A 19,366-nucleotide genomic window follows, 5' to 3' on the forward strand; every position below is an offset into this window, starting at 1 on the left:
TTTGGACTGTGGGAGGAAACCGGAGCACCCGGAGGAAACCCACGCAGACACGGGGAGAACGTGCAAACTCCACACAGTCAGTCGCCTGAGTCGGGAATTGAACCCGGGTCTCTGGCACTACGAGGCAGCAGTGCTAACCACTGGGCCACCGTGCCGCCCATCTGCACGGCACGGTGTCATCTGCAAACATGGTTATAGTTCATTCACTTTCCTCATCGGAGACATTAACATATGTTGTAAGTAACTGTGACTTCTGCACCAATCACTGTAGCACACCAACAGTTATAAGCTGCCAGCCTGAAAATGCCCTTCTTATCCTGACTCCACTTCTATCCAAGAAAACTACAGCGACAACCACAAAAAGTTGTGCTAAAGAATTGGTATCTACTCACTAGGCTAGAGTCCAATCATCTGTCGTAAACTGAAGAAAAATTCAATAAGTTTTTTTTTTAAAAACAAAAGAGACTGCTTCACCTCATTCCTAGAAGCTGAGTTGATATCAATTCGCTACATTCATCAAGAGGTATCCTTATCAGTAACAGGCATTCTTTATCAGCAGCTAATGTTCATAACAAAGATATATTCAAAGTATTACTCAACTGTTGAAGCCACAAAATATCAATGCCAAACAACAATAAATAATTATTAACGTTCATAACTAAATGTTATCCCACTGGTCCAGCGATCTAGAGTTCCAAAAACATTTAGATCAGGTTCAGTCTCAGAGGGATCAGTGATGGAAACATTCTTTGGATGATAAGTGCTTTGAAACATCGACAACCTCACGCAAAAAGATTCAGACAATTGCTAAGAATTTGTCATCTGAAAGAGAAACTACAGTGAAACTGTCTGGCTCAGCGTGGCAATTTAAAGACTGGGGTCAGACTAAAGGTCTGTGGAGTGAGGCATAAGCTCGAGAGCTCCCTCTTCCAGATTTCGTTCACATTCTAATAACGCCAACAATGTTAAAAGGAGTCACTGTGTGAAGCAATAATTCTGAACCTCGGAAGAATGTGGTGCTGATCTTCAAACAGATGTTCAAATCTACCTGTCTACTCAATGACCTTCTTCTGTCTGTGAAGAGCAAATAGCAAAAGGCCACTTGATGCACCTCCACAAATGAATCAGAAATTTAAGCTGTCTCCAAACCTTTTAAGAACAGTAAATACTTTGATCTGTACATTCTGATTGCAAGAAGGGATTAGAGAAGAATCTGTTTGCCGGGTGAGGAATTGTAAACTTGACAAAAATACTTTTTCTGAGAACCCTGTGTCTGAAAGGAAAGGAATTTACCTGTCTGGTTTTTAATACATTAATTGGCGGGATCAGTGTGTTGGTCAATAATGGACACCAAAACTGGCTCCAAATAAACCACAATGAGTCATGTCATTGTGATCCTGAGCATTTGGCAGAGGTTACAGCAGAAAACAAACTTCACACAATATTGCAGCTGGAGAACAGGGAAAACACTGAGAAAATTGCTCTCCAGCAAATCAGCTTTTAATCAATCATTGACAGCACAGTTACCAGGCTAACAACTGGTGATTTGGAGATGGCAGATGGTAATGTCACTTGATTCGCAATCCAGCAAATGCTTTAGGGACATGGGTTCAAATCCTACTATGGCAACTGGTTGGATTTAAATTCAATTAATAAATTTGGTTATAAAGCTAATCTCAGTTGTGTTCACCATGCCAGCTATCACGGATTGTCATGAAAAGCCATCAGGCTCACTAATGCCATTTAGGGAAAGAATCTACAATCTTTACCCAACTGACCTACAGGTAACACCAGAATGAAACATAATGTGAGTGACTCTCAACTGCTCTCTGAACTGGCCCAGCAATACTCCATTCAAGAGAATGAGGGATGGATCACAAATGCTGGCCTTGTTAGTGATACTTGTGAAATAACTTTTGGTAAAAGGCAAACAGAAGAGGTAATACTTGGTGAGGAATTCAGTTTGTATAAGCCTTCTCTAGTCAATACTAGCTTTGTCAGGACAAAGAAGAGTAGAAGTTCTGAAGATCAAGTGAAAGAAGTCAGAAATCAGAGATCACGATTTAGAGTCAGAGTCGTAGAGATAGCATGGAAACAGGCCCTTCGATCCAACTCATCCATGCAGACCAGATATCCTAATCTAGTCCCATTTGCCAGCACTTGGCCCATATCCTTCTAAACCCTTCCTATTCATATACCCATCCAGAGGTCTTTTAAAATGTTGTAATTGTACCAGCCTCCACCACATCCTCTGGCAACTCATTCTATACACTCACCACCCTCTGCACGAAGTAGTTGTTTCTTAGGTCCCTTTTAAATCTTTCCCCTCTCACATTAAACCTATGCCCTCTAGTTTTGGACTCCCCCACCCCAGGGAAAATACTTTGCCTATTTATCCTATCCATGCCCCTCATGATTTTATAAACCTCTATGAGGTCACCCCTCAGCCTCCGACGCTCCAGGGAAAACAGCCCCAGCCTATTCAACCTCTCCCTATGGCTCAAACCCCTCCAACCTTGGCAACATCTTTGTAAATCTTTTCTGAATCCTTTCAAGTTTCACAACATCCTTCCTATAGCAGGGAAACCAGAATTGAATGCAATATTCCAAAAGTGATTGAAGAGGCCATTTTTAAAAAAAAATCTCATACATACAGCATATCAAGATTGAAAACATTTAGCCTAAATTAGATTAGATTACTTACAGTGTGGAAACAGGCCCTTCGGCCCAACAAACCCACACTGACCTGCCGAAGCGCACCCACCCAGACCCATTTCCCCTATGATTACCCCTGCACCTAACACTACGGGCAATTTAGCATGGCCAATTCACCTGGCCTTCACATTTTTTTTGGATAGTGGGAGGAAACCGGAGCACCCGGAGGAAACCCACGCAGACGCGGGGAGAATGTGCAAACTCCCCACAGTCAGTCGCCTTAGGCGGGAATTGAACCTGGGTCTCTAGCGCTGTGAGGCAGCAGTGCTAACCACTGTGCCGCTGAGATTGTGCCACACTAGAGATTACAGATTTTGTCCAATGCCTTTTGTTAAAATAATTTTGAGCAAATAACTGAGCAGAAACTGCCTGAAGATCAAGACAAGTATTTCTTTAAAACTGCTGAATGAGTGACACTGGTGCATCCTGGGTAACGAGGTACACTGCAGATGTTCAGACAACATAGTTTAGATAAGTTCAGAGCTGAAGTAATTACAAAATATATTAGCACAAGCCCTGACTTCTGAAATAGGCTAACATTTTAAGCAAAAGAAAAAACTTTAAAAACAAAAGTAAAAATAAAAATTTCAACTGATAATCAGGGGAGTGATAGCTTGATTTTTTCCTCATAATTTTGTCAAATCTTTTATTTTTACTTTAAAAATGTAATCTATAAAAAGTATGTGTTCCTGTGATTGTCTTTATGCATCATCAATGTCACCATTCACATTCGTAATATGACCGTTCTGTGGTAATTACATCGCTTGTTATGGGGTGCCATGAAATCATAGCACTTGCCCACTTGTTATCACAGAATCCCTGCAGTGTGGAAACTGGACCTTCGGCCCAACAAGTCCATTCCTAAGAGTATCCCATTCAAACCCATTCCCCTACCCTATTACGCTACATTTACCCCTGACTATTGCACCTAACCTACACATCCCTGAAAACTATGGGCAACTGAGCATGGCCAATCCACCTAACCTGCACATCTTTGTGACTGCAGGAAGAAACCGGAGCATCCAGAGAAAACCCACGCAGACGCGGAGAAAATGTGCAAACTCCACACAGCCAGGCGCCCGAGTCTGGAATCGAACCTGGGACCCTGGCACTGTGAGGCAGCAGTGCTAACCACTGAGCCACCGTGCTGCCACTTTTGGTGCTGTTAGGCTTCAAGCTCCTGTATCCCCAGGAGCTGAGTTGACAATGAGTTCTCCTGAATATAAGTGATGTAAGGTTTTAGTTTCTCAGTCCATCCGACTGAACTCCCAGGGCCTGTTTTCTTTCCCACATATTTGGCCTCCCATAAATTCTGACCCCAGTATTATTAACCCCTGTGTACATGGTTTGTACCTTAAGAGGCTGGCGTGCCATCCTTTGGGTCTTTCATTTTCTCTATTTTCAGCATGTTCTTCCCACATTCCTTGGCGTTATCACCATCCCGCCCACTTAAGCCTTCATTTCCTCCAAACACCTCCTGCCTTTTTATACCACCTGGTCCCAATCACTATCCTTTTCCCAGCTGTCTCTGTCTTCTGAGATTTCTCAATTGTTGCTTCGGGTTATGAGCTCTTAATCCCTCCAGAATGTCAGTTTAAATTTCTTTCATGTTTACAAGCATTTCACAGATAGTACCAATATATTTAAATGGCATTTTTGCTGTCTTAAGGCTGTAAATCTTTAGTAAAACATTCATTTGGAGTTTGCGATGAACTTTTGTATATAGTCCCGGACAGAACATTCCTTCAATCCCTCTCTACCTGCCACTCTATCCTCCTCTATTCAGAACCCTCACCTAAATCTCTTCCCTCCTCATCCTCTACTACAAACCCTCCTTCCCTAGTTACCCACCACCTTTGATTGACATTCCTCTCTTACCTGTAACTTCCCCCCTCTTCTTCTTCCATTTCCTTCTCAATTCTTCCCATCTTTTCATCCCATTCTTTTGAATCTCCCCCCAAACCCTCTCCACCTCTCCTTTATCCACCTCTCCTTCCTTCCCTTCCCATCGTCCTCCCATCTCTCCTAGTCTTCTCCCTCTTTCGCTGGTCTAGATCACTGCCATGTCAGAGAACTTCTCCATTGCAGTGAAATTGGCACAAGACTGGAAATTCCACGTCAGGCCCCTGAACCTCAGATTTCCCATTTTCACAGGGATGGGGTGATGGGGGTTAGTTAGCTCCGTGTATGCAAACAACATGTTGCCACCACTCAAATCAGACTTTGGAGTCCCTACAGTCTGAAACACGGAGTGCAAAGAACAGATCAGGTAAGAACAAGCTGTTGTTAATGCATTTGCTTTGCATTGCCTAGAGTACCATCGGAGAAAGTGAGGACTGCAGATGCCAGAGATCAGAGTCGAAAAATGTTGGCGCTGGAAAGGCACAGCCGGTCGGGCAGCATCCGAGGAGCAGGAGAGTCGACATTTTTGGGCATTAGCCCTTCATCACTGGCGAAGTCGATGTTGATGCCACATGGCTGAAGAGTCCCAAGGCAGAAGATGAATCATTCTTCCTCCAGTCTTCGGGTGGCTTGGATTTGGCGATGGAGGTGGCCCAGGACTTGGATGTCCTTGGCAGAGTTGGGGGAGGGGGGGGGGGGGGGGGGGGGAGGGGGAGTTGAAGTGGTCAGCCATTTGGAATGGTCAAACATAGGAGTGACCTGTCACATCTTTCAAAGCATGTTATAATCTGAAAACAAGTATTAAGGAGCATCAAGGCAGGTCATAGAAAGTTAAGGAGTGTCTGGACACGTAAAACCTGTCAGGGCTTTTAAGGAAGTGTCAAAGCCATTAAGATCTGTCAAAAAACTATTTTGATTAATTGCAATGCTTTTTCCAACACAATAAGTCTTGTAATGTGGAACTTTAAGTAATGCAACCTTTTATTTGTAAATAGGACCTGTGAATACATGGTGAGTTGGCATGATAGGTGAAGGGGGAACGGATGGCTTTAGGTATTAAGTTGGCATGGGTTTGAGGATCCATGGGGTATGAACAGAGTGATATATTGATGGCATGGGGGTAAAAGTAGCCATGACGATAGACCATAGCATGCGGGTAAAAACCATTAGGTGATGCAGGTTGGCAGGAATAGGGCTTGCGGGTAAGAGTTGGAAGAATGTTTTAATGTTTCAATATTTAATCTTTGGACACAATGCCAAAACCATATTGGGACACAGTAACCTTCTTGGAACTTTCCAGATTGCCTGGCCTGACTTCCAAGCCAACCTGACCCCCTCCACAGGACTGAAAATGGACAGTGCAGGTGGCCATTTCAAAAGATTGGATTCATAGAATCAGGAAGCCACTCAATTCTGCCCACTCGACTGGGAGATGAAAAATCCCCCGAGTTTAGCACGCAATACTTTCAAATTTGAAAGTTGGTGAACAAAGCTTTAAATCTTCCATTTTCAAATAAAAAGCTACAAAACAAATCTTTCTCTAAACAAAATCACCTGGATCTGCCTTGGCTCATAAGACATTGCAGACTTTATCATTAAACGATTATTGAAGATGCATCATGTGTTTAGATTACAGTTGTCCACATTTCTGTTTATTTATTCATTCATGAGGTTTCCACAGAGGTATCCAGATGTAATCAACTCCTTCATGGCTATTAAACTGATTATGTATGGTTGGTCAGAATACATAGTTTATAAAGTTCACCAGCAGGTTGAAAATTTACCTACCCCACGGTAATTTTTAAAATGAAGACATGAGTTAGGAACAGCGGCAGACCATGTGCCCTTTAAGCCTGCTCCACCATTTAATACAATCATGGCTGATCTGTTTGCATTCACAATTCCCCTCAACCTCCTATTCCCCTCAACCCCAGATACCTTGGAGTCCTTTTCCTAACAAGCATCTATCTTCCTCCATCTTAAAAATATTCAATAAGCCTCTGAGACAGAGGACTGCAAAGTCACACAAAAGAATTTCTCTCATTTCTGTAATAAAGGGACAACTCCTAGTTTTAAAACAGTGCCTTTTCAATCTGGATTCAGCCACAACAGTAAACATCCTTGCCCATCCACCTTGGCCAGAATATTCAGTATCCTATGCACTTCAACAAAATCATCCCTCACGCAACAAACTCCACTCTAAGCAAGCCCAGACTGTTCAATCTATCCTCAGACAACAACCCTACTTATTCTGGATATCAGTCCAGTAAACATCCACTGAACCATCCCCAACATATTTACCGCCTCCCTTAAATAAGGAGATCAGAACTGCACACAGTGGTCGAGGTGCAATCTCACCAATCCCTTATATAAACGATTCCTGAAGAAGGGTTGAAGGGTTACACCTGAAACGTTGACTTCTCTACCTCCTCCCTGGCTTGCTGTGCTCTTCCAGCCTCCTGCCTATCAACTTGGGATTCTAGCATCTGCAGTTTCTTTTGTCTCTACATAAATGAAGAATGAAAGCCTTGCTTTTATGTTCAATTCCTCTCATAATAAAGGAAAGAATTGTATTAGCTTCCTTGATCATGTGCTGTACCTGCATACTAAACTTGTGTGCAGCATAGCATGTAAAATAAACTCTTATAACCTGCTTATAGATATCAGTCCTGCCTCAATATCACCGAACTGTTCCTGTAATGAATGTTTCAATAAGATGGAACATAAATTGATGGTTGAGTTGATTTACTCAACAGAATTTCCCAGAGAGGCAGTGCTCAGCCCAACATTTTCCTCAATAGTCTCCTCACTTCTGTTTTACACAAGTTCGGACGGATTCCAATACTTTGTCACTCCCATTGCCTTCCATTTTAAACAGCCATTATTCATATTCTCACTGACTTTTAATTCCTTGCCCTCCGTTATACCAACTTCAAAGTCACTACCTAAATCTTAAACACTCCCTTGTTCCATTCCACCTCCATCATAGAGTCATACAGCACAAAAACAGATCCTTCAATCCAACTTTTCCAAGCCAAACAAGCATCTTAAACTAAACTAATCCCAGTTGCCCACATTTGGTTCATATCCTCTTAACCTTTCCTATCCATGTACCTGACCAAGTTTCTTTTAAATGTAGTAATGGTACCTGCCTCTATCACTTCCTCTGGCAGCTCGTTCCATATCTGCACCACCCTGAGTGTGAAAAAGTTGCCTCTTAGATTCCTTTTAAATCTGCAATCCACAATTAAACATCCTCTGAACCATCCCCAACATATTTACCGCCTCCCTTAAATAAGGAGATCAGAACTGCACACAGTGGTCGAGGTGCAATCTCACCAATCCCTTATACAAACGATTCCTGAAGAAGGGTTGAAGGGTTACACCTGAAATGTTGACTTCTCTACCTCCTGCCTGGCTTGCTGTGCTCTTCCAGCCTCCTGCCTATCAACTTTGGATTCTAGCATCTGCAGTTTCTTTTGTCTCTACATAAATGAAGAATGAAAGCCTTGCTTTTATGTTCAATTCCTCTCATAATAAAGGAAAGAATTGTATTAGCTTCCTTGATCATGTACTGTACCTGCATACTAAACTTGTGTGCAGCATAGCATGTAAAATAAACTCTTATAACCTGCTTATAGATATCAGTCCTGCCTCAATATCACCGGACTGTTCCTGTAATGAATGTTTCAATAAGATGGAACATAAATTGATGGTTGAGTTGATTTACTCACGAGAATTTCCCAGAGAGGCAGTGCTCAGCCCAACATTTTCCTCAATAGTCTCCTCACTTCTGTTTTACATAAGTTCGGACGGATTCCAATATTTTGTCACTCCCATTGCCTTCCATTTTAAACAGCCATTGTTCATATTCTCACTGACTTTTAATTCCTTGTCCTCCGTTATATCAACTTCAAAGTCACTACCTAAATCTTAAACACTCCACCATTCCATTCCATCTCCATCATAGAGTCATACAGCACAAAAACAGATCCTTCAATCCAACTTTTCCAAGCCAAACAAGCATCTTAAACTAAACTAATCCCAGTTGCCCACATTTGGTTCATATCCTCTTAACCTTTCCTATCCATGTACCTGACCAAGTTTCTTTTAAATGTAGTAATGGTACCTGCCTCTATCACTTCCTCTGGCAGCTCGTTCCATATCTGCACCACCCTGAGTGTGATAAAGTTGCCTCTTAGATTCCTTTTAAATCTGCAATCCACAATCTTCTTCAAACTTTTTCCTACCTCACAACTTCTTTGGTTTCAACACTGGCTATAAAAATGGGGTAATACTCCTTAGCCAACGCAGCCCTGGAATTTTCACACTAGATTGTACATTTTGTGACTTCCGACCATCAAATCTTATGCAGAAACCTTGCTTCCTGGATGTGTCATCAGAAACCTTCCCACAGCTCTCAGCTCAGTGTCCACCAATTTGCATGTACGGTCACCTTGGATGGTTCATAATAGGCAGGATATTGTATAAATGTGCTGTTATTCAACCAACTAGAAAAGAACAATACAGAGAAACTCACCGCTCTGCTTGCATTTACGGAAACCAGCCCAGTTCCCAATTGTAAGCTGAAAACGGCACCAGTTACAACCAACCTTGAAAAGAAAGAACAATAGTTGTAAGCTAGCAATCATAAAGCCCTGCTGTTCCAGCGTTGGTCACCAAGATGTAAGGGACACATAGGAACAGCAGGGAGAAAAATCACAAAACTTATCACCGGCAGAAGAAGATTAAGGTGGAAGGGAAGAGTGGGAGGTTATGAATGTCAGAAATAGGGGATATCACAGCCCCTCCAGCTCAGTGCCTGGCAATCAATAAGGTCATGGCTGATATTCTACCCCAGCCACACCATTCCACACTAACTCCATATCATAGATCCAGTAGTATCCAATATACTTACCTTCCATCCAACTGCCCATCCATTGACTCCATCTACACTTCTCAATGCCTCAGAAAGGCAGCCAACATTATCAAAGACCCCTCCCACACTGGTTATGATCTCTGCCAACCTCTTTAGTCCAAGGCAGAAGATGCAGAAGCTTAAACACACGTACCAACAGATTCAAGAACAGCTTCCTCCCCACTGTTATCTCAAATTTCAAATCTAATGTTGATCTTGCCTTTTGGTGCACCTTCTTTGCAGTCGCAACTTCGTATATTTTGCTCTGTTCAATCGCCCTGTGATCTCTGTGTGTTATGGTCTGCCCGTAGCGTACACAAAAGTTTTCACTGTACTCAGATAAATGACAATAAGAAATCAAATCAAACTTAATAACGGAGCACCTGGATTTCTCTAAAGTAGACAATTCTGAGTACTAAAGAAGTCAAAATGTAATTTTCCTGTGTTATTAAGAATTCAGGATTTAGGATAGGAGTAGACCATTCGCTCTCCATCCAGCTCCTCCATTCAACAAAATTGGTGGGCGGCACGGTGGCACAGTGGTTAGCACTGCTGCCTGAGTAATAAAGAAGTCAAAATGTAATTTTCCTGTGTTATTAAGAATTCAGGATTTAGGATAGGAGTAGACCATTCGCTCTCCATCCTGCTCCTCCATTCAACAAAATTAGGCTGGTCAGATTCTCATCTGAACTCCACATTCCTGTCTGCACACCCCCCCCCCCATAACCTTTATTAATCCAAATTAACCTCTTGTGATCCATATATCAGGGCACCTTATTATTCAGTAATATGGGCGATTAAATTCAACTAGTCTCTCTGTTTTTCTGTGGTATCTATTAACAGTGGCCTTTACAACTCTTTCATCTTCGTGTTTAATGTTTAATTCTTATTTAATTTTCTCCTTTTCAAAGGGAAAGATGCACAGGAATATAGTAGACAACACAGGACACTCTATGACTGGTATGATGGGTTTAGCTAGCAGCAGAAGAAATTCAAACAAAGAACTATATGCACAGGAACAGGCCCTTCAGCCCAAGATATTGTGCTGAGCATGACTCCAAATTAAACTAATCCCTTCTGCCTACTGTTGGTCTATATCCTTCCATTCCTTACATATTCATGTACCAATCTAAAAGTCCCTTAAATGCCTCCAGCATTACCCCTGGCAGTGTGTTCCATACTCCTACCATTCTCTGTGTAAAAGACTCGCCCCTAACATTTCCTTTGAACTTGCCCCCTCTCACCTTAAATGTATGCCCCCACCCCCCCCAAACTAGTGTTAGACATTTCAACTCTGGGAAAAAGATTCTGACTGTCAACACTATCCAAACATCTCATAACTTCATTGACTTCTACCAAGTCCAGCCTCAGCCTCCACTGCTCCAGAGAAAACAACCTGGGTGTTCCTAGCCTCTCCTTATACCTCATACCCTTGAATGCAGCCAGCATCCTGATAAACCTCTTCTGCATCCTCTGCAAAGCTTCCACATCCTTTCTGTAATGTGGCGACCAGAATTGAATCGGTAGAACTTGCTAAGGGAGGGGATAGTGGGCTGTGAAATATTATATTTGAATGAATGGGTAACATCTGGAGTTTGCCAGGGCAGTTTGCACGGTTTTGTAACAGAGTGAGGCATACAGCAAATAACTGAGTTCATGCTGGGATTATAGAAATTATAAATCCAAGGAGCACTGGAGATGAGTTTCACTTTCTGCAGGGATTTTCTCAGTGTAAAATACATAAACAAATATAAACAGCTACTAGCACGATTTCTCTCAGGTGCCAGACAATCTCCTGTCACAAGTCACAGCAGGAGATCAAACAAATCCAATAGCAATTTAGGATCATTATTCTGAAAGTAATCACTCACCTGATCAACCATTCTGGTGCGTGTAACATTGTCCGCTCGGTGTTTCTGACTGTACACCATCAGCTTCCCAACAGTAACTTGCAAACCCTGAAAGACAATTAAAAGTTATTGCGTGCCCTATCTGTAAGTACACTAGAATAACAGCATGCATATTTGTAAAAGGCCTTTGGAGACCTGGCTCTGAATTTCTACTTGTGCTGTCCCTGATCACCTGCTGCAACATTGGCTGCAGATTAACACAATCCATGAAGGAATTCCTCTTTACACTAATTCTCTGGGTGTTACATCCATTTCCTGTCAGGCAGGAGGTTAGGACAATCTCCATGGAAATTCAGAGCTCTTAATTTTGATGAACCAACATTGTTAGCGACCGGAAAAAAATATTTTTCTTCACATTTTGTGAGTCCTTATACAATTCATTCTACTTCCAAGAAGTATGAAGTAATAAACACAGTCAGGGGCAACATGCAGATGCTATGTAGAAATACAGATATAATTAAAATAAAAAGCATTCAAGATCTTATTTAATAGTCACCCAGTGATGTGTGACCAGTTGTCCATATCCTGGCAGCTGCAACATCTCTTCTTACTTCAAGAATTCCAAGACTAGTAAAAACAATCACGCTGATCAGCAATTATATCATTCACTGTTGTTTTTGGACCTATTTGCTGAATCTGTTTCTAAGTCTCTGTATAATTTCTTGTACCTCCCACTATGCAGCAATTCTTCTCAAAACAGTTCATAAAAGCAATACATGTATTGCAACTGGAAATAAGAGTTAAACATGAGGGAATCGGTGCCTCAAGACTGAATTATATTTATCTGGAGCAACTGGTCCGGCTGCAGAATAAAACAGAATAGACATGACGACGTAAGTCTCTAAGTTACATTAAATAGCTCGGTCATATTACCAATATTTACTTGCAAATGATTACATGTGCAGAATACACTGAATTAGATTAGTTGTAGACAGTAGTTCCCTGTAGGGGAAGTCAATACGAAGAGATGGTTAAATTATCATAAGAACAGGAGAATATAGATCAAATCTACTCAGGAATTTCCTTGGAGATTTTACCGTACACATGTAAATGCTATTTCTGTTACATGTGTAAACGGGATTTCTGTAGCACATCTGGCAAAGTTCCGAAAGCGAGCAAAGACAGCTCCAAGGAAATTCCTGGTCATAAATTACAACTGGACAGTGCAATGGAACATCCTTCCCGCTCAAAGTGAGCCCGTGAATTATTCAGTATCTGAATGACAGAAAGCACTTCAACATCAAGTAAAAGACTGGAACCACAAGCCTTGGTCAAGCAGTGTGCAGAAACACCTCTAAAGAGGAATTCAATAGCAAAATGAAAAAAATAAGATACGAGGAGTGAGTGTTAGTCTAATTACTCCTGATGCATTCATCCAGGCTGGGTGTAAAAATCAGGCAAGTTGTAATTCAGATATTTGATCCTGTGAGTTTACACCAGGATGACTAGGTTTCTTTGCATTGATCTATGTCTGCTACTTCTCTTCCCACCTGTTTTAAACTGTACACGTTCTCCTTCAATCTTTCTCAGTTTTTCTTCAGTTTGATATAATCGGTGGACTTTGACATCATTTCCCTAGTGTCTGTCCTCATCAACTGCACAAAATGCAAAACAAAACAAGGTACAGATCCCACAGCAAATGGTGAGATATGTCCGAAGAGCCTGTTCTGTACTGTATAGTTCTACGCCCTGTCAATCTGAAGATTCTGTCAACTCAACCTGGGCAACAAGTACCATGAGCATTCCATACTCTTCAATACTCATCTGAGGGATTGTATTTTATACAAGGGGGTGGGGGTGGGCTGAGGTCTGTAGCCTTTCTGCCTGTTCACACCTAGTCTCTGATTTTACACAGGGCGACAGATGTGTCAGGCAGCACTCACCTCCCATGGTCCACTGAACCTTTAAGTAATCAATGAATGCCCACTGAGGTTTTTCATCGCAGCCCCACTATTTCACCTGGACCCATGCCCAGTAGGAAATCTGAGAATCTTCACTAGCAGGTTGGTGTTCGGCAAAGTACCTTGTTGAGTAGGGAGGGATGTGGGTCCCTTGGTTAACTTCCACATGGTTATACCTCCCCCTTTAACCCTTCCCACAAGCCTCTCCTTACTAGCCCCCAAGCCCCTTACTCTCCTTGCTGCGGTCTGCCAACCAGATCCCACCAACATCCCAAATGTATTTGTTGCCTGACATCCATTTTCCCCTCTTCTTCAGCGCTTGGTTGAACTCCCAGCAGTGGCCCACCAGTCAAAACTGGCACCAATTACGTGACAGGATTGTCTGTTGTCTGCTTGACCACAGCTCTCTGTTTACAGCTTCCTCCCCAAATGGAGGCACAACTCTCACCCTGAGCCAAGTGAATTGATGGCCTAGTCCTATAATCACTGGACTGTTAATTCAGAGACCCAGGTAACATTCTGGGGAGCCAGGTTCAAATCCTGCTGAGGCAGATGATGGAATTTGAATTCAATAAAATACAGAAAAACCCGTGCTATCAATTATCCAAATGTCAGATTATCCAAACAAGATCTCAAGGTCCCGTAAACATGTTATCCGAATAATCAGTTATCCGAGCAAATTCCTCCCCGCCCATCTCGTTCGGATAATCAAGGTTGTTCTGCATCTGGAATTGAGAACCCAAAGACGATGAAACATTCATTGCCAATTGTCAGAGAAAACCCATCTGATTCACCAATATCCTTTAGGGAAGAAAATCTGCTGTCCTTACCTGGTCTGGTCTACATGTGACTCCAGGAGAAAGTGAGTACTGCAGATGCTGGAGATCAGAGCTGAAAATGTGTTGCTGGAAAAGCGCAGGTCAGGCAGCATCCAAGGAGCAGGAGGATCAGCAAGGGCTCATGCCTGAAACGTCGATTCTCCTGCTCCTTCGATGCTGCCTGATCTGCGCTTTTCCAGCAACACATTTTCAATACATGTGACTCCAGACGCACAGCAATGTGGCTGCCTCTCAACTGCCCTCTGGGCAGTTAGGGATGGATAATAAACGCTGCCTAGCCAGCCACACCCTCATCCCATTATTGAATAAAAAAAATTCACGCCTGGTGAAGGCTGACCAGCTATGAGGCATCTAGATCAGTCGAGACATCTTTCCCATTCACTCCTGACTAGCACAGCAGGAAGCAGCAGGCTGAAAACCACTGCCTTAGTTTCCTTGCTTGTCATATTTTAATTTTGTATTTTGAGTGTTCAAATGTGTTGTACTGGGCCTTTGCTTCTTCAAATCCAGCTGGGATTGCATTTAAAAGTTCAGAGCATGCGTGCACTGAGCAGCTACAGTATAAAATTATATTTGCAATCTTAAATAAATCTTCGCCAGTTTTTGAGGAAGTGACAACTCTAGGGATCTGCGGAAAACTCTATGAAGTGGTGTATTTCGACTTCCAAAAGCATTTGTCACATTTAAATGAAGCCTGGGAATAAAGAGAAGTACATTCGAGAGCAGCAGGCACGTTTCCAACTGAACGCGTTAACCTCCTGATCTCCATGGGCTGTGCTCTGTCCAGGCACAACGCGTGGTTTGGGAGGGAGCTTGCTGAGGGTCAGTGTCCGATGTATGAATGATAGGCATCCCGCTGTCCCTCTTCAGGATGATCACAGCTAGTCTGGACAGGCAGCTGAACAAGACCACCCCCACCCCCAGCAAAAACTAAATTCCAAGCATCTGCAGTTGGAGAGAGATGAAGTTTTGTTAAAAGGCCAAGAGCTCCTTGACGTTACCCTCCGCGACCATTTCGAGTCTGCACAGTAAAGGTTTTGCAGCCTTCTCTCTCTCAAGCTGTGGGCATTGAGAAATAACAACTCCAGAGCAAGTAAAAGCCACACACAAGTGAACAGTCGATATGTAGCCATCAACCATTTTGTAAAATCAAAATCTTTGGTAGTGAAAATTATTTTTTTGTTCAGTGATTGGTTTTCATAATCTTAATTATTTAACAAGGAACAGCCATGGAATTGTACTGCGAGTATAAAGGAGGTGTCCATATGGGTCATATAGGAATTGGAATGATCTGGGCAGCAGACAGGTTGTTCAGGTAAATCTCCTCTCAATACCTCATGGCTCCGTTCTGCTGCTTTGTGCTCCTCTTCCTCACCCTCCCGCTGCTGAAGAAACTTAGAGTCATAGAGATAAACAACACAGAAACAGACCCTTCAGTCCAACTCGTCCATGCCGACCAGACATCCTAACCTAATCAAGGCCCATTTGCCAGCACTTGGCCCATATCTCTCTAAACCCTTCCTATTCATATACCCATCCAAATGCCTCTTAAATGTTGCAATTGTACCAGCCTCCTCCACTTCCACTGGCAGCTCATTCCATACACGTACCACCCTCTGCATGAAACAGTTGCCCCTTAGGTTCCTTTTATATCTTTCCCCTCTCACCCTAAACCTATGCCCTCTAGTTCAGACTCCTCCACCCCCCAGAAAAGACCTTGTCTATTTACCCTATCCATGCCCTTCATGATTTTATAAACCTCTATAGGTCAGCCTTCAGCCAGGGAAAATAGCTCCAACCTGTTCAGCCTCTCCTTGTATCTCAAATTCTCCAACCCTGGCAATATCCTTGGAAATCTTTTCTGAACCCTTTCAAGTTTCACAACATCTTTCCAATAGAAAGGAGACCAGAACTGCACGCAATATTCCAACTGTAGCCTAACCCATGTCCTGTACAACCACAACATGACCTCCCAACTCCTGTACTCAATACTCTGACCAATAAAGGAAAGCATACCAAACGCCTTCTTCACTATCCAACAAGTGACTCTACTTTCACGGAGCTATGAACCTGCACTGCAATGTCTCTTCGTTCAGCAACACTCCCCAGGATCTTACCATTAAATGTATAAGTCTTGCTAAGATTTCCTTTCCCAAAATACAGCACCTCGCATTTATCTAAATTAAACTGCACCTGCCACTCCTCAGCCCATTGGCCCATCTGGTCCAGAGCCTGTTGTAATCTGAGGTAACCTTCTTTGTTGTCCACTACACCTCCAATTTTGGTGTCATCTGCAAACTTACTAACTATACCTCCTTTGTTCACATCCAAATCATTTATATAAATGATGAAAAGTAGTGGACACAGCACCGATCCTTGTGGCACTCCACTGGTCACAGGCCTCCAGTCTGAAAAATAACCCTCCACCACTACCCTCTGTCTTCTACCTTTGAGCCAGTTCTGTATCCACACAGCTCGTTCTCCCCGTATTCGATGAAATCCAAACTTGCTAACCAGACTTCCATGGGGAACCTTGTCAAAAGCCTTCCTGATGTTCATATAGATCACGTCCACCGCTCTGCCCTCATCAATCCTCTTTGTTACTTTTTCAAAAAGCTCAATCAAGTTCATGAGACATGATTTCCCATGCACAAAGCCATGTTGACTCTAATCAGTCCTCGCCTTTCCAAATACGTGTAAATTCTTTCCCTCAGGATTCCCTCCAACAACTTACCTACCACAGTTAGATTCACTGATCTATAGTTCCTGGCTTATCCTTACCAACTTTCTTAAACAGTGGCACCACGTGAGCCAATCTCCAGTCTTCCAGCACCTCACTTGTGACTATCAATGATACAAATATCTCAGTAAGAGGCCTAATAATCACTTCCCTAGCTTCCCACAGAGTTCTAGAGTACACCTGATCAGGTCCTAGGAATTTATCCACTTTTATGCATGTCAAGACATCTAGCACTTCCTCCTCTGTAATATGGACATTTTCCAAGATGTCACTATCTATTTCCCCACATTCTATATCTTCCATGTCCTTCTCTACAGTAAACACTAATGCAAAATACTCGTTTAGTATCTCCCCCATCTCCTGCAGCTCCATACACGAGCTGCCTTGCTGATCTTTGAGGGACTTTATTCTCTCCCTAGTTACTCTTTTGTCCTTAATGTACTTGTAAAACCCTTTGGATTGTCCTTAACCCTATTTGCCAAAGCTATCTCATGCTTATCTACTGCCTTTATGCAATTTCTCCTGTCGATACCTGACATATGCTTCCTTCTTTTTCTTAACCAAACTCTCAATTTCTCTAGTCATCCAGCATTTCCTGCATCTACCAGCCTTTCCTTTCACCCTAACAGGAATATACTTTCTCTGGATCTTGATATTTTATTTCTGAAGGCTTCCCATTTTCCAGCCGTCCCTTTACCTGTGAACATCTGCACCCAATCAACTTTTGAAAGTTCTTGCCTAATACCATCAAAATTAGCCTTCCTCCAATTTAGAACTCCAACTGTTAGATCTGATCTATCCTTTTGCTTCACTATTTTAAACTAATAGAATTAAGGTTGCTGGCCCCAAAGTGTTCCCCCACTGACACCTCAATCACCTGCCCTGCCTTATTTCCCAATAGTAGGTCAAGTTTTGCACTTTTTCCAGTAGGTACATCAACAAACTAACTCAGAAGATTTTCTGGTACACTCTTTAACAAATTCATCTCTATCTAAATCCTTAACACTATGGCAGTTCCAGTCAATGCTTGGAAAGTTAAAATCACCTACCATAACCACCCTATTGTTCTAACAGATAACTGCAGTCTTACAAATTTGTTTCTCAATTTCCCGCTGTCTATTAGGGGGTTGATAATACAATCCCAATAAGGTGATCATCCCTTTCTTATTTCTCAGTTCCACCCAAATAACCACAGCAAGAACCATGCAGCAAACAATAAGATTGCTCAATACAGTCTGTTCTGCTATTACACAGTAGCTGCATTCTCAAGCGATCTTGTGTTATAGAAAAATCACCCGATAGAAATGACGGGGCCTATGGGGAAAACAGGGTTGGGGCAAACCACTAAATACATCAGTAAACAACGAAATGAAAATTGCTGCTAGCATAACACAAACGATAGTCTTAAGTAAATGTTAAAATTAAGTATTTAATGAAATAATACAATAAATTTAACACTTTAAGGGGTTTCTGACTTTACTGAGTTACAATACTGTATTAAAACAGGAGCTGGGACTTGGCAAGATGGCGACAATTCTGTAGGCAGAGCTGTCCACAGCAGTTCTAACAGCCAAGACATACTGGTGATTTTTGCCATCCCTGGCCAACTTAAGTGGTGGAATTATTAGTTTAAAACCTTACAGAATACATATTTGTTAATATTTGGGAGTGGGAAGGATGCCAAAGGGAAAAGGAGCAGCGAGTTTTGAGACAATTTGTAGCTCAGGTTGAGGTTTTGGATGTAGGTTTGCTCGCAGAGCTGAAAAGTTCATTTCCAGACGTTTCGTTACCTTACTAGGTAACATCTTCAAGTGGACCTCATGTGAAGCAATGCTGAAAATTCCTGCTTTCTATTTATATGTTTACGTTTCTTTGGATTGGTGATGTCATTTCCTATGGTGATGTTATTTCCAGTGGTGAAGTCACTTCCGGTTCCTTTTCTCAGGGGGTAGTAGATGGGGTCTAACTCGATGTGTTTGTTGATACTGTTCCGGTTGGAATGCCATGTTTCTAGGAATTCTCATGCATGTCTTTGTTTGGCTTGTCCTAGGATGGATGTATTGTTGAAGTCGAAGTGGTGTCCTTCCTCATCAGTATGAGGAAAAGGAGCATGCAAACAGCAGCAGGGAGGACACTCCCCTGCAGCATCTACCACACCAGAAACTGCAGCAGCAGCAGCAGCAGCAGCAGCCTCTCCTGAACCCCCCGGGGACCTGACAGACTCACAGGAATTGACTGCAGCAATGGAGAGACTTACCTTGAAAGTTGGGGCTGCGATTGAGGAGATTCGTGCCCAGATCCAGCCTATCGCGTCCATGCTGCAGAAGCATAAGCAGGAAATCCATGGCCTCGGGGAGAGGCTGGAGGTGGAGGGTCGAACTAAGGCCTCGGAAACTGTGATGGAGTCCTCATCCAGTCAGATCCAGGTGCTGGAGTGAGAG

General features: G+C 42.6%; 1 protein-coding gene across 1 annotated transcript in view; it reads right to left on the reverse strand.

Annotated features, from left to right (window-relative positions):
• Positions 1-19,366, reverse strand: part of adamtsl7 (ADAMTS-like 7) — a 409,961-nt gene that overhangs the window by 350,182 nt on the left and 40,413 nt on the right. Inside the window, exons 2-3 of the mRNA XM_043674273.1 lie at positions 11,407-11,493; positions 9,158-9,230 (exon numbers count right to left, since the gene is read on the reverse strand). Coding sequence (XP_043530208.1) covers positions 9,158-9,230; positions 11,407-11,435 — 102 coding nt within the window. The 5' untranslated portion in view covers positions 11,436-11,493. The remainder of the gene's footprint in view (positions 1-9,157; positions 9,231-11,406; positions 11,494-19,366) is intronic.

The sequence above is a fragment of the Chiloscyllium plagiosum genome, chromosome 32 (genome assembly GCF_004010195.1).
Source record: "Chiloscyllium plagiosum isolate BGI_BamShark_2017 chromosome 32, ASM401019v2, whole genome shotgun sequence".
NCBI lineage: Eukaryota > Metazoa > Chordata > Chondrichthyes > Orectolobiformes > Hemiscylliidae > Chiloscyllium > Chiloscyllium plagiosum.